Source organism: Poecilia formosa, unplaced genomic scaffold, assembly GCF_000485575.1.
Source record: "Poecilia formosa unplaced genomic scaffold, Poecilia_formosa-5.1.2 Scaffold11, whole genome shotgun sequence".
In the NCBI taxonomy this organism is placed as follows: domain Eukaryota; kingdom Metazoa; phylum Chordata; class Actinopteri; order Cyprinodontiformes; family Poeciliidae; genus Poecilia; species Poecilia formosa.
The window spans coordinates 4,776,243-4,791,133 of record NW_006799950.1 but is presented as its reverse complement, the minus strand read 5'-3'; the positions used below and the strand labels follow the sequence as shown (position 1 = coordinate 4,791,133).

The following is a 14,891-nucleotide window of genomic DNA, read 5'->3' as shown; positions in this document are numbered from 1 at the left end:
ATTAAATGTTTTACTCTTAAATTCTTGCTGTTCCTGTTTATGCCAATTATTCATTTTTGGCAAAGTATCACGAGAACTACTGCTCACTGCAAATGAAACACTTCAGAAAAATAACATTTAGGTGGCAATTAACAGAAGAGTTTGCCTGCAATACTCTTCTACAAAGCGTTAGGTTTTAGTGCTCCATTGCTCTGGGTCTGATAAGATTTTAGAGAATAAAAACTAAAGTGAAATATTCATACATTGTAGTTAATAATTCTCATAAAAATGAGTGATTCCTTAAAAACAAAACGTTGCCAGGCAGCTACATTAAATCATCTGTTTTCAGTCACAGAGGGTTATCTTTGTTGCTAAATGCAGTTCTTCATTTGCATGAAGCTTAAAGCACGGTTTTACTTTTATTAAACGTTTATTCTTTGCCTTACTTGCTCCACATGCTTCCGCTAGGACTGGTGGCTTGACTGCTGAACTAAATATATCATGGCCCTGTATTGTTCTGCTGGCGTTGGATCGTCAGGAAACACCCGAGCCCCCATGCGGTGGGGGCGGCTTCGACGCCCCGACTGTGACGCAACCCAGCCGGCTCGGGCATCACGCCGCCTGATGCGTGGGCTCAGGCGGAGCCAATGGCGTGCAGGGGAAAAACACTTCACAAGACTGAGGCCGGGAGAAGAGACGAGGCATTCCCTTTGAAGCCGACAGCTTGGATGTGAGCGGAGCCGAGATGGGGAGGAGAGAGAAAAGGCTCTCCTGCACACAGAACGAACCGTGTGCACCATCACCGAACTGTGATTTAGACGGTTGTATCTCATCTCTCTAATCTCATTATCTTCTCCCGTGAGGAGAAATCCTCTTGGGGTTTACCGAGAGAAAACCTTCAAAACCAAGTATGCATCGCAAGGCAAACACACGTTTGAGGTATTTCTAAGAAATGCTCTCAGCTGCAGTAAATCGGATGATGGAAATTCAATAAAAACTGGTGATTTGAACTTAAACTGCAAATTCTATGTTCACAGTTTATATTGTGAAAGAACTGTGGGAATAATAATGTTGACACTTCTTTTCATAGATATAGTTTTAGAAAATTAACAATTCATGTGTAAGGTTGAAAATATGTTTGGGCAGCTGGGTGGATGTTTTATGCCCACAGCTGTTATAGATTGTTGTGATCAAGGTGACTGAATTCAATAAGAGTGGTGTTGATCGTTGTGAATAAGCCAACATCGCAAAATTCAATCAAAACCTCACAATTTCATGTTATCCTGATTTTGCAGAGATCTAATGTGTTTACACAGAGGTCTACAAAAACCTTTTTGACACCAAGTATACTTAAATGCATCAAAATGTAAAACTGTGATGAATGTCACATGAAGATGTTAAGATGAAAACATTTGACCTCTCATCATTTATTCATCTTTAACTACTTTTTTTTTACAAGTTAAAGCGCCTAGAATCGATACATCAGTCGAAGGTAAAGTATTCTGGATATCAGGTTTGCTTTGGGGATAAATCCAGTCAACTCCCTCTTCCTCTGTCTGAGCTACTACTTCCCCTCAAACTGTTTCTTTCTTCTCCAAAAACTATCCCGTGTCAATCCCCACTTTAGGAAGCCAAGTCCTTGTTGACTCCAGCAGAAAACATTTAGTTTTAGATTCAGAGGTTAAAACCAGAAGATCCACAAGTTTACGCCAGATGCTCTTAGCTCCCGCTTCCTGTCAGCAGCTCAAACCAGAGGAAAACTCTGCCTTAGAGGAGCCCCCTTTGAGAGCCACAACAGGCCCTAGTTATCCACACACAAATCAATATGGACGTAGAGAAGCTGGAGCCAAAGGAGCCAGGAGATGGAGGTGAAGACTGCATCTTTAACCATGCGGAGATCACCTCTTCTTACGCAGCTTTAAACCAGGCAGGGGAAAGTTTCCATTATTAAGAGCTGGCTGAGTTGTGATGAAAAATATTATCACCAGCGTCGCAGAGATAAAGAAGAATATTATGTGTTACATTATCTTTTCTTTTGCAGAAATATCACTTTTATTCAATTTTCTCTTCTAAGCCTGACTATCCCTGCAGCTCATTAAACCAGTTTTTTTCTATTTTATCTCCCTTCCATCCAGCTTTGAATGGTAATACGCTCTCCCTTGTATTATTAGGAGCTTCTTTGTGCCTTGTAACACACGATGACATCACTCCGTGGGAGTTTTTGATCTGCAGGGAGTCTTCCTCGCTCTGACATTAGTTTTCCTTTAGGACCTCGGTCCTGCCACATGGGGGAGGCAAACAGCATTGTCCTGGTTGGTTGACAAAAGACCTTTGAAACGACACCCTGTAAATGTGGACAGTGTTAACAACTGTTGACCTAATTATCATGGGGAGAAGGTTTCTCACATCCTTTTAAATGATGCAGAACGGACCAAGTCCCAGAGCGCCTTACATTAACCTTACAACACCAGAAAAATCTCCGGAGAACCAGAATTTGAGAAATAAGCAACAATATTAAAATCTTTGGAATGAAGAGCTAAAAATTCTAATGTATTCAGTAAATTAGCATGAACAAAATATTTTCCTTGATCTAAAAATTTAGTGGAAGCAGCATCAGTGAAATCTGAGACACAGAATGATAATTTCAGATTCAACTGAACTGACAATCAAGACCAAAACGGGTCAGTCGGAGGCTTATGATCGCTTAAAAACCCTCAGACTTCAGCAATAACATCGTCATGAATTTTCAATCTCTGGGTAAATTTGAAACATCCCTCTGGTTTTGCATATGATCATATAAAATACATCATTTTTATCTCACTCAACCAAAGGTAATTTTGGAGCTGCAAAAACAGGAAAAAGGTGTTATGTTGGAAAATCAATAGTAATAACTGTCAATCATGTTATTGTATTAACTGTTGTGTGAGTTAAATGAAGAGAAAGATTCGATCTTTTTGACAAGAATGTGATGATGTTGTGATACAGAGACCTTTGAGTTTCGCTTAATTTTATATAGCTTAATATAAGCAGTAGCCCTAGTTTGTCAGGCTACTGCTGAGGAACACACCTTCAGATTTCAGATTTAATATACATACAATCGCAAATGGCTCAGAAAATGTTTTAATCCACGTTAATCATCAATTCTTGATATTAGATTTTCAACTCACTCTGCCAAAATTGCATCCTAGACAGCATGTGCAGTTTTACATTAGCATATACTTAATCATCCAGTCATAAAAAGCAAAATAAAATGAGGCTGGGGGACGCATGTTTTCAGGGCTTTTCTAGATTTACCCAAACTATCAAGTCCTGTTCTCTTAAACTCCTCACAAAACTCACAGGATGTCGATTTATTAGGGTTCCCAGAGCCCTGGTATTAACAAGGCAGCGAGCAACTCGGCTGAATGTGGAGCAGGACACAGCGTGCGCCTCCATGCTGCTAACGGGAGCGGACCGTCCTATTTTTATTTAATGTAGCCAAGAGGAAAGGGTTACATTAAGAACCAGGACAGTACAGTCTTAGTGCATCCGGGATTAAGTTTGCACCAGTTTTTTGTTTTTGTCATTATCTTATTTTCTTCTGTCACATCCCTTTTTTTCAACACAGACTTTAATTAGGCCGACATGTCAGTGCAGGGGTGACAAGTCTTTGTGGTTCGCTCCATCCTTCTCAGATCTTAAGGAAAGCTTGTCGCCTTTTCCTAATCAGAAAGTACTCCAAGTCACCAAATTTAGCAACCTTTTCACAGTTAAATCCTTAGTTTCTCTCCCCAGCTCCACTATTTCATCTTCATGCTGTCCAAGTATTCACCCAGCTCCTTCCACAATCCCTGTGACTTCACCCGTTCTTCCCTAGAAACTCATCTTCCTCTTGTTATTCTTATTCTTTTGACTCTACACCTCTGGTGACAGCCTTTTGCTTCCAACCGCAGCGCCAGAAATAAATTCCCCAAGCCAAAGACCCTCCTGTATTCTCACTGCTTCCTTCCTCTGGAGTTTAACAGGCTGGCCCCTGCAGTGTCACAGACTGGGGAGCTCAACGTTATTAAAAATATCACAGCACCCACACACTCCAATTAAACAGCGGAACCCCAGGGACAAACATAAATGAGTCGCTTTTATACAAGGAAGCGGCGACACGAGGTGAATACGAATGCAGCAGGTAGACAAAAGAGCAAGGCCTCACCTCCGCAAACGCTGTAAATCACCAGCTATATGACTGTGAGATGCCATTGAATCTCATGCCTTCATGCTAAATCAATAACAGTTGTCTGAATAGCAATGAAGAACAGATATTTTGTCTTATTGCTTTAGGCTAATGCTAACAAACTAGAACTGATGGTAGCTGTCTAATAGAAGGCTAAGTTTAACAGTATTGTCACTAAAGATCTTGCTAAGTATAAAGTAAAGGTCAGGGGTTTCCGTAGGTATTTTCAGGATTTATTTGGGGTAATGAGCTCCAAGTGTTTGAGGTTGGAAGGCCTCCCTGCCATCACCCTAATCTTTAGCTCCCCTAGCAGACTTTCTTTCAAGTTGGCATTCTAGCTGGGTCACTCCTAAAAGGTTAGCATTACTTCAAGTCAAAAGAAAATGTTAGTAAAAACAAAAAAATATATATTTTAATTATAAATTAACAACACTGGGATCATGAGCTGAAAGGTTTCAGATTCAGTGAATTGCTGTGATGTGTGCTTTCACAATTGGGTCCCGTTTTGAGCATTGGTGCCCTGCAGCCTGGAGGGAGTTAACCCGGCTTTCTATGCTGGGATTAAGAAACCCAAACATTTCCTATTGGTTGTTGTGAGCAGACTGTAAAGCCCTGGATCTTTATCAAACTGATGCTAAATTTTTGGCAAAAGTTTACAAGTTGGGTGGGAGGAAAAACAACAACAAAAAACGTATCAGCAGCAGCATTCTGCAGGGTTTTTACTTCCATTTCTAATCTTATTAATTTCAGATAAAACACGCAACTCTGTTAGTATGACGTGGTTGTTTCGCTGGAACTTAATTTTGAAAATTTAAACTTAGTTTCTATCCCTGTTAAGAAGTGTGGTTTAACTGTTTGAGAGGTTCTTGCTGTCATAAACAAAATTAAATTCTTGTGAACTTCAGAGTGACTGTCAGAGATGGAGTGGTTGGACGTTAACACACCAGACAGATGATGAACGGGCAATGGGAAAGGTGCGATGTTAAAGGAAATAAAAGGAGTACAAACAGAAGAGGCACGTTCCCAGCTGTATACTGCAGCACCGTTGCTCTCCGAATAAGGAAGAAAAGAACAGGAAGGTAAAGACTCACCTCCTTGTTTGCTCCTGTCAAGATAGATGGAAACCCTTCTGGCCAGACCTGCGAGCGGGAGAAGGGGTTGGGGGAACAGCAGGAATGCAACAAAGCCAGCGACAAATTAGAAAGAACCCCTGTGCATGCTAACCCAAGGAGTCCCACACACATCTAAAAGAACTGTAAAACTGAAAAAGATTCATCACCTCTCGAGTTTTGCAGTTCACATGCATTCAGCAGAGAAATGAACAAGGCAGCTGCTTCCAACAAAACTAGCTGAGATCCAAGAGGATCTGCGTCCCAAACAGGGACCGTCGCTCAAACTCCAAACCTGCAGGGTCCAAAGTTCGGATTCGCCTTTTGCAGCAGGGGCAAAAACAGCAGCAGGACCAAACACATCTACAGTCGTCTTCATAGCCCTTGACCTTTTTTGCATTTTCTCCAGATACAACCACACACTTCCGTGCATTTTATTAGAAATTTATGTTCCGGTCTTGTGAAGTAAAAGGAAAACAAATGGTTTTCAATTCTTTACAAAGAAAAATCTGAACAATGTGGTGCATCTGTATTAAGCCTCGTTTACTCTGATATAAATAAAACAAACCATCACTGAGTGATGTGGATATTTAATTCTCGGCTGTTTGTGCCTGCATACTCCTCATAAAGTGCTTAGACATACCTGAGGTTAGTGAACAAGTTGTCGAAATATTTAAACCAGGGCTAGATTAGAAAATATTCCACATATTCCAAGCTTTTAAAAGGTAAACGAATATTGTTGACTCAATCGTCCAAAAATGGAAAGAGTAAAACACAACAAAGTGGCACAGAGAAAGCCATTGTTAAAGAAAACGAAATAAGAACTCCCATTTCGAGTTTGCCTACAAGGTATGTAGGAGACACCAGCAAACACCTGGTAGATTGTGCTCTGTTCAGAAAAACAAACATGGCTTGACATTTACAGATCCGGCAAAGATCGCAGTCTGTAGTTGGGTGAAGCTGGTAGGAACAAACCTTTAAAGTGTTCCTACAAAGCATTTACTCAGAGGGGTAGAAAACAAAGACTCAGGGATTTTTTTTAGATTTTTGTTTGCAAAAACCTTTGAAAACAATGCACCCTTTATTTATGGTGTTAGTCTATATGAGCTGAATAAAATACACAGAAGTATGTGGTCGTAATGCAACAAAAGATGAAAAAGGTTGAATGGATGAATATTTTTAAAAGTGCCTGCACATAAATGCCTGCAAATGTAAATAAAAGTGAGAGAAAGGTCGACTGAGTAGGAAATAACGAAGCCGCCCGATTCGATATTAAATTGAAACAAAAGGGAATTTTGACATGATGGGGAGGCGTTTTGTTGCTGCCTTGTTCAGCCTCTCTCCAGAGACGAGGGAAAACACAAAACAATATCAAAGACCCAGCAAAGTAACAACAAGCCAGTCAGTCTGGAGAGATGTTCCACTGGTGTGAAAACAGCACAGAAGCGTTGCCATTGGCTGATGGAGATGGGGTGAGCGGGGACGGGTCCAGCAGGTACCAGGCTCAGACTGTTTGTCTCTGCCAGCCTCTCCTTGAGAAATGTTCAGTCTTTTAGCAGCTGCCTTCAGAGCAAGAACAGATTCTTTTTGGCAGCACAAAGATAGAGTTGTATAATATTTCATTGGGCTTTAAATTATTAATGCATCTGAGGAAAGTATTTTTTTTTAATCCTACAAATTCTAGCTTATAACCATCAACATACCTATTAGGTAAATGTAATAACTAATAAGAGAATACTAGAAGTATATGCTGGAGAAAAAAGCTAGTGTGTATGTGAGGGTTTTTTTATTTTATTTTATTTTTTTTACATTTCCACAAAAAAAATAATAAAAATAAACAAGAGCTGAAGCCTAACTAAAAGTTCAGGAGAAATCTCAGCTGATGCCTTCAGTGTAGTCAAGAGTCCAAGCCAAGCAGCAACTGTCAATCCACCATAACAAGCACACCATTAAATGTGAAAGTCACTCGCAGAGAGAGACAAAGACAGAGGGAAAGAGACAGAGAGTTCCCCTCTGCAGGGGCAAGAGCCTCTCTGGGCAATTTGTGGTGTGGGACTTATCCAGGCTGTGAGGTTAGTTAAATGTGTCGCCTCACCACAATCCCTACAGTCCCCTTGGAGCTCTGCTGACTCTGCTGGGGCCTCTGTGGAGGCTTTAGGTCATCCAGTCACTTATCCTGACAGATCCAATGTTCAGTCAGATGTGCTACGAAACACAGCGGCGCACAAGTTGCCCACAAACTGAGCTATCATTGTACAACATTAAAGCTAAATAAAGATGGCTTTCAAATAAACACAGATGTCTGTAAAATTATATTTAAAAAAAAAAACTAATTTAATATTGTATATCAGAAAGGACACCAAATTCATTTGTGAGGACTTGTATTTCTGTATGTTTTTTTAGTCTCATTAAATGTTCATCCTTCAAGATCTTTTTAGTTGTTAATGTCGAAATGGGCAATTTAACAGGAAATCATCCAGTATCAAATAACTCCACAGTACTCTTCGTCAGCTCTGCACAACTGGGGAATACTTAAATGTCTGATGCCTGTATTTGCACTTTTACTTCACAGAAACATGCATGTACCAAACATAAAGCCTCGCACAGAGATGTTAAATGCGACAGAAACTACGCGGACTAGAAAGGAGACGATTGATTGAAATGACGTCTTCAAGGCACCTGGGAGCTATAGCCAATTTTTCTTTTTCCAATTAGACATTTCAGCACAACCACATGTAATTTCCTTCTGCTGTGTCAGACTGTAGGATGGTTCTCCAGGGGGTGGTGGAAGTTACTGGAAGACACTTTAGCTCCGCCTGGGAAGCTGATACCCCATCTACCTTTAAGATGAGGACTAAAACTTTCCTTTTATTTAAAGTTGGGTTAGATTTTCCTGAGTTGCTGGTGGACCTTAGGCCTATGGTGTTTCCTCACTTTACTATTTTCTCCTACTACTCTCCACTGATGCATTCCATTAACTTTCTGTTGTCTATTTCTCCTCACCTTGGAAGACATGCTTGGCCCAATACTTTCGTATCTAACTTTTTTTGATCAAAGCTATTGATGAAGCTTATGTGGCCATTAAACTCAGTCCAAGTTTATTTTGTTGGCATTTTTGGCTCAGAATGAAGGGTGAGGTGTTAGGAAAAATACTTCATCTGTAAAGGATTAAAAAAACTCACATTTCTATTAAAATGCAACGACTCTAAATACACAAAAAGACGTTGAACATCAAAATATACAACTAAATGACAGAAACCCTGTTCTTAGAGGGTAAATAAGGGCAAGACTGGTGATTTTCTGCCAGTGGAAACTGGAAAAAATAAACATATATATGCAAGTCTACAGAGTTTTGGAAATGGATTTCAGAGTGGTTCAACATCTGTACTTTGTCCTATCATACATGATAACATTTGTTATTGGTTGAGTCTTAACCTTCATATCAATGCAGGAATTCTTAATATTTTTAATATTTTTTCATTTTTGTATTTTCTTTCTTCCCTTTTAGTTTCTGACTGGCAAAGAGAAAAAACTATACATCTTTTATTTAACTGTGCATAGCTTTGCATAAAACCCATTTAACTTAGCAGAGTCATTACAGTCACTGTATTTCAGAGGAAATGTGACTTTAAACCCTCTACATGAAATGCATTTTTCTCAACATGCCTCACCGGCCAGTCTGAATGCTGCATAAATAAGCAAAAAGAAGAAAATAAGCAAAAAAAAGCAAAACCTTCTGGGGCTCTATAGTAACAGTGACCTTTAAAGAGTATTCTCAAAAACACAGTTCAACCTTATATAAACTTGTTTTACGCAGCCCTGCTTAACTATAAGAGACGGGGAGCACTTTCTACATAATAGGTAATTCTGTGCTACATTCACTTGCACCCAGATATCAGATTTTTACTAATTTAAGTGTCTCATATTTTACTTTCTTATTTTATGATATTTTTTTCTGTAATTAATTAGTTCAAATTAACAGGTTTAAAGTCTTAGCTCTGATTGTTATATTGTCAAAATAATGAACTGTATATTTAATATGAAATAAAGCATTCACAGGCTCTTTCTCATGAGAAGTACAAAAGTGTGGTTACTAAATGCAGCAGTTATCGACACATTTAACAAGTGTGCACACTCTTGCAGCCCCGCGTTTTCCCAAAAACAATTCTGACCCAGAAATGTAGAAGTGCTTGAGGCAGAAAAATGTGGAGCAGCTGGGATTGAGGCATGACAGTGTGTACTGTGTATGTGTGTGTGCGTGCGTGTGGTGGTGTAGAACAGTGAAGTGGGTGGATGTTTCTGACAAGAGTGTAGCACTGCTGTCTGCCCTGGTTCACATATTTGTGAATAACTCTGCCTCAGGAATTATGGAAGTGTGTCAGCTAAGAGGCTAAACGTGACAGTACATCCACAGATTGTCAACACTTGAGTTTTACGTGATCCGTTTTACTGATGGAAGATAAACAATCCTGCAAGGGAAGAGGGAAAATTACCTACCTGCTGAATGCATAATTCTGCAGCCAGATTAAGTTGAATGTAGGCCGCCCAGCAGGTTAAATCCAGCTTTTTCACAAATATAACAGAAACCTGATGGACAGTTTCTGATGGTGCCTGGCATCAGATTTCACATCATATTTGTTTCAAATAATAGTGTAAATTTATGCTTTCTGATGAAAAAAAATCAAAACATCACTACATCATAAGTCAGGCACAATCTAAATATGAAAAAGTTTGGAAGGAAGTTGTATTTTATTTCTACTCCAATCTTGTGTCTCTACTAAAAGTTTAGAGATCCGGTCTCTGAGAGCTTCTGGCCCGAATCTCCAACCCTCTGGGGTTATAACACAGTTTGATAGTTTGAACCATTATAAAGGCCCCTTTTCTAGCAATTATAGAATAAAAACCTACAGTAAGACTTCAAGACATGTAAAAATGAGTTTTTATGGCAACTTTAATGAATTGGAAGTTAGACTTTTACAGTAAAACTTAATATGATCTGACATTAACATTGAATTTGATGAATCCAGTCTTATGACTTATTTTAAGTTACATATGTTTAGAAATCACCAAACTAGATTCATTTAAACAATAAGAACACTTCAGGTTCTTATTAGTTTTTCTTTGGTTCTGTGCTGAGTCGTGTTTTTATATCTGATCGTCTCACTAATCCTTGATTCTGGTCATATTTTTTTGTACATACATTTCTTTAAACTAAAACTTGTGCAGCTTTTTGAGAGCTCTTTCATCATATATGGAGCAAAAAAGTGATGCATAACTGTGGCTGTACTTTCTCAAAAATAGTCTGTATCATGTTTAATTTCTGATTGTTTGAGGTATTATGCCACTGCACATTAATAAAGCCATTGTGGGTGTCGTTGACCAAATTCAAACACTTAATTTTCTTACCTTTAATCTATGATATCGGGACTGGTCAGTCATTTTGGGACTTATAATTATTCCCTAAAGTTAAGTAAGGTTATACATATTTTTTGACCAATTTCTGCTCAACAGGGATTTGATTGTTTTCTCTTCATGTTTATTTGTTGTGCTCTAAATAAAAAGAATATTAAATTGATGTTTATTTACTGCTTTGCTCTGGAGCTTTTTGCAGTCTGCTTCCAGTTTTAGTTTTCAACTAAAAAAAAAGCTCCTCGGTTGCATTTAAAGGAACCAAACAGGGAGTTATGGAAGAAAAAAAAATGTGCGCAGAGAACAAGAACTGCATATGTTCAATGTTTAAGCTTGTTTGAATTAATGCAGCAGCCTTCCTGTCATACTTGCTGAGGATGGGGAGGTGTGAACTTATGACTGGGACGGGTTGGACAGGAGGAGTGGGGAGGGGTGAGCATCCACCGACACTGGAGGACTGTGGGGCATGAGCAGAACACGCAGTAATAGAAAGTGTTGATCTTTACTGTGGGTGCTGGAGGAGGGCTGACCTCTGGTGGTTGGCAGCATGTCGGAGAGGCCCTGCCACGCCGTTACCATCTCTGGGTTCTTCTGGTCAGCAAAGTTCTTCCAGACACGCAACGCTCCGTCATCTGGACAGAGGAAGGAGGCGGCGAGACGAAAATTAAAACAAAAAAACACACAAATGAATTAAAATACAATCAAAAAGTGGATTTATGTCAGTCATTCACGTCAGAAACTTAACTTTCTATTACAGTGCATGGGGTTAAATACACACAGGGGAATTTATTGTGTTTAATTCTGTTAATTTGGATAACCATGACTAATGAAATATAAATATTTAGTTTGTGGGAGAATTAACATATAACTTAAAATCATTAAAAAATGTTTTTTTTTTTTATCATAGTCACTGAGTCCCTCCACAATAAGGGTAAGCCACAAAATGACATCGACAAGAAGTTTGCTGCTTACAGTACTAACACTGTAGGCAAGCAAATTGTTGGAAAATTGAATGGAAGGAAAAAAGTATGGTAGAAATAGAAAAATGTGTAATTTACTGTTTTGTTTGATTTCAGCAATGAGTTCAGTGCGTCTCAGTGAGGTTCTGGGTAGTTGGATTACCAGCAAAGAGGCCAAAATTACAATAACAACTAAACATTGTCCTTAAAAGTCTCTGCTAGCAGGAATAAGCTTAAATTAAGTACAATTAAGTTTAAAATGTCTGCCACTCAAACAGCCAATTAAAATAGTACAACACATTTCTGTTATTTGTTCCAATAATTAGGTGTGGACTATTCTCTATTTCCAGAGAGTCAAAGTTATGTCAGTTTTTTCTTTTACTGAATTTCCCATTGATAGGTTTACATGCAGCCCTTTATCAGCCGACTTCTTCAGTAATGACCTACTGCTCCTCATCTTCTTTGTAGAGGGTGTTAATGACTGTCCACTGGACAAACTTAGTTCACCACAGTTTTGTAGATCACAACACCAAATTTATAGTTTTAAAAAGTTTTGTATTTGTATTTTAAAATGTTATTTTATAAGAAATTGAGGGTGTTCATTACCCACAGGCCATTACAATGAATCTATATGAAATACCTTTCAAAGTAAATTACTGAAATAAATAAACTTTTAGTGATTCACTAAGATGCCTCTGTATGTCCTGACTGTGATGAAGTCTTCATGAGTTTTTTAAATAACTTTACTAAAGTTCTTTAAACGTAAAAACATCAGAGAACTTATGCAGAGTAACATCTTAAAAGTCTGCTCACCTAAAACATCTCGACAGAGAAGAAAAGCAGGACTGAAGCCTTGCCCTAGGAAGATCTGTGCAGTTCAAACACCACTAAGAGCAAAGCATTAAACCCGTCCACTCGCTCCTTCCAGAACGTTATTACGAGCCATAAAAGTTCCCACCTGATTTATGCTCATTGCTTTACTTTTTTAATGTGGTATCTGTATAAGAAATGGTATCCTTCAGAGCATGACTGATGGAGAAAAGCTCAATAAGTGCACATTACTTTTTGATGAGGCTGAATTTAAAAGCATTCATTCCTGAGCATTTTATCGCTTTGAAGTGTGCAATTAAAGGCAATGTTTATTCTTAGTTTAAATGTATTCTATGCCGAACAAACAGAATAAATGAGTTTAAACATGGGGTTGTTTTCTAAAGAAAGAAAAAAGACTGAAGAAAGAAAGATAATTGCTCAGTGATATTGATGATGAATACAGAGAGGTGTGCGTAGGATACAGTAAGCACTGCTAATGCTCCGGTGCGGATCAGACATTTATATTTTCTGGAGGTGAATTAGTGCTCTCCCACCTGTCGCAGTGAGCAGTAACGAACAGTCATGTCCGTTCAGGTACTCCATGGCAGTGATCCGGGTGTAACGAGGGTTCCCGTTGTAGAAGTAGTCCAGCCTCTCACCCTTCTCCCAGTCCCAGAAACTGGCACAGACATATTCAGGCTCCGGTGTAAGAGAAACAATAACGCCTGGAGGAATTCAGGCTGAGTGTGTGATGCATTCTGACCAGATGCTGTCCTTGTCGGCCACAGCGATGCAGGTGTTGAAGGGATGAAACTTCACAACAGATGGCACTCCGGGGTTACGGTTGATGAATATTTGATCGTCTAGACGGGAAATGCCTGTGACAAGAAAGGAAGATGGTAAGAGTTCTCAAAACTCAGATGGTCACAGTTTTTGTTGCATGTGCCTCCAATGTCAGATATGAGATGAGGAATTTGGTTTGAAAGTCCTGCAGAGTATCCAGGAAAGTATCACTACCATGCATTACTCAAAATATGTGCATTCATGATGAAGAAAACATTTAATTGGTAATTATGTTCCAGACGCTGCAGCTGTACTTTGGGCTCTTCTTCCTGATTGGTTGATTCAGAAATTAACAGCCAATCAAAGTCATTAAAACAGCAGAGAGTGGAATTGAACAATCATTTTATTGGTCCCCTGATGGGAAAATCATTTTTATCTGCACAACTGAATATTTTCTCTTTTTGTGATCATTCTTTGTAGAATAGAGTAATCCTGGTAAATCCCAGTATCTCAAAGACTTGGAAGGATTTTGTAAAGCCAGAAAATGAGGAAATAATTTGAGATGGTCTTACAGAATTTTATGGAAAATGAGTAAAATTTTCACCACAGTTTCATGTGACCACTGCAAAAGCTGTTTAACTCTTGCATTAAAAAGCAGGCAACTTCATCACTAAAACACTGTTATAGAGAGGCGAGGATCTAGACAAAAACTGAATCAGTTTGTAGCTTTCTCCTCTCCTCAGCCTTCCTCCATCTCTGTGCTCTTCCTCCTCCTCCAGTCTCGTCTCTCTCAGGAGGGAGCCGACTGAATGAGGGCAACCCTTCCACACTTCTTTCAAAACAAAAAAAAAAAGAAAAAAAGAACCGTGAGGGGGAATTCAATGATTGAGCAAGCAGTTGAAAGTAAGGGAGACGTGTGTACGTGAGCAAAACTCAGCTCTGACGCCAATCGCCTCGTGACTGTGTTTGTGTGTGTGTGTGTGTGTGTGTTGCAGGGGGGCTGCCAGTGACGTTGGGTTTGTTAGTTATTCTGTTTGAGAGCGCTCTAACTTCACAGGAGGATTCTGTGACTATGCTGCCACTCCAGACTCTGTCTGAGTGTGTGTGTGTGTGTGTGTGTGTGTGTGAAGAGACTCCTGTCTCTCATGGAGCAGGATGTTTCCAGCTGCGAAATGTTTTTATATCTATCCGCTCACTGCTGTGAATTATCTGCACACAATTTGCTGTGTTATCGCATCATTGGCTTCTTCTGGCCAGACGTCAGACATGAAGCTCAGTAAATCAGTGATGAAGATCGTGAGGAGATATTCACTGTGATCCATATCTAACCATAAGCCCCTGCTGCAGAAACTGCTAGTATATATATATAGATATATATATATATTATTGCTCATAAAAATAAAGGGAACATTTCCCTTTAATTTTGTTTGTGGCTCCAACTACAGGCCTCCATTGGTTAATACATTTGATTTCCATTGATGATTTTTGTGTGATTTTACAGTGAATATCTCCTCACGATCTTCATCACTGATTTACTGAGCTTCATGTCTGACGTCTGGCCAGAAGAAGCCAATGATGCGATAACACAGCAAATTGTGTGTAGATAATTCACAGCAGTGAGCGGATAGATATAAA

The 14,891-nt window shown here is 39.2% G+C and overlaps 1 protein-coding gene across 4 annotated transcripts in view; it reads right to left on the bottom strand.

The window, feature by feature from the left end:
- rptor (regulatory associated protein of MTOR, complex 1) overlaps positions 1-14,891 on the bottom strand; it is a 127,576-nt gene that overhangs the window by 7,715 nt on the left and 104,970 nt on the right. For 2 of the 4 annotated variants that reach the window (XM_016667365.1, XM_007545012.2), the window contains 3 exons: positions 13,237-13,351; positions 13,028-13,152; positions 11,235-11,336 (listed from right to left, as the gene is read on the bottom strand). In XM_016667365.1, coding sequence (XP_016522851.1) covers positions 11,235-11,336; positions 13,028-13,152; positions 13,237-13,351 — 342 coding nt within the window. Of the gene's footprint in view, positions 1-5,277; positions 5,326-11,210; positions 11,337-13,027; positions 13,153-13,236; positions 13,352-14,891 lie in introns of all 4 variants that reach the window. The other 2 variants (XM_007545000.2, XM_007545007.2) reach the window with 2 other exon arrangements.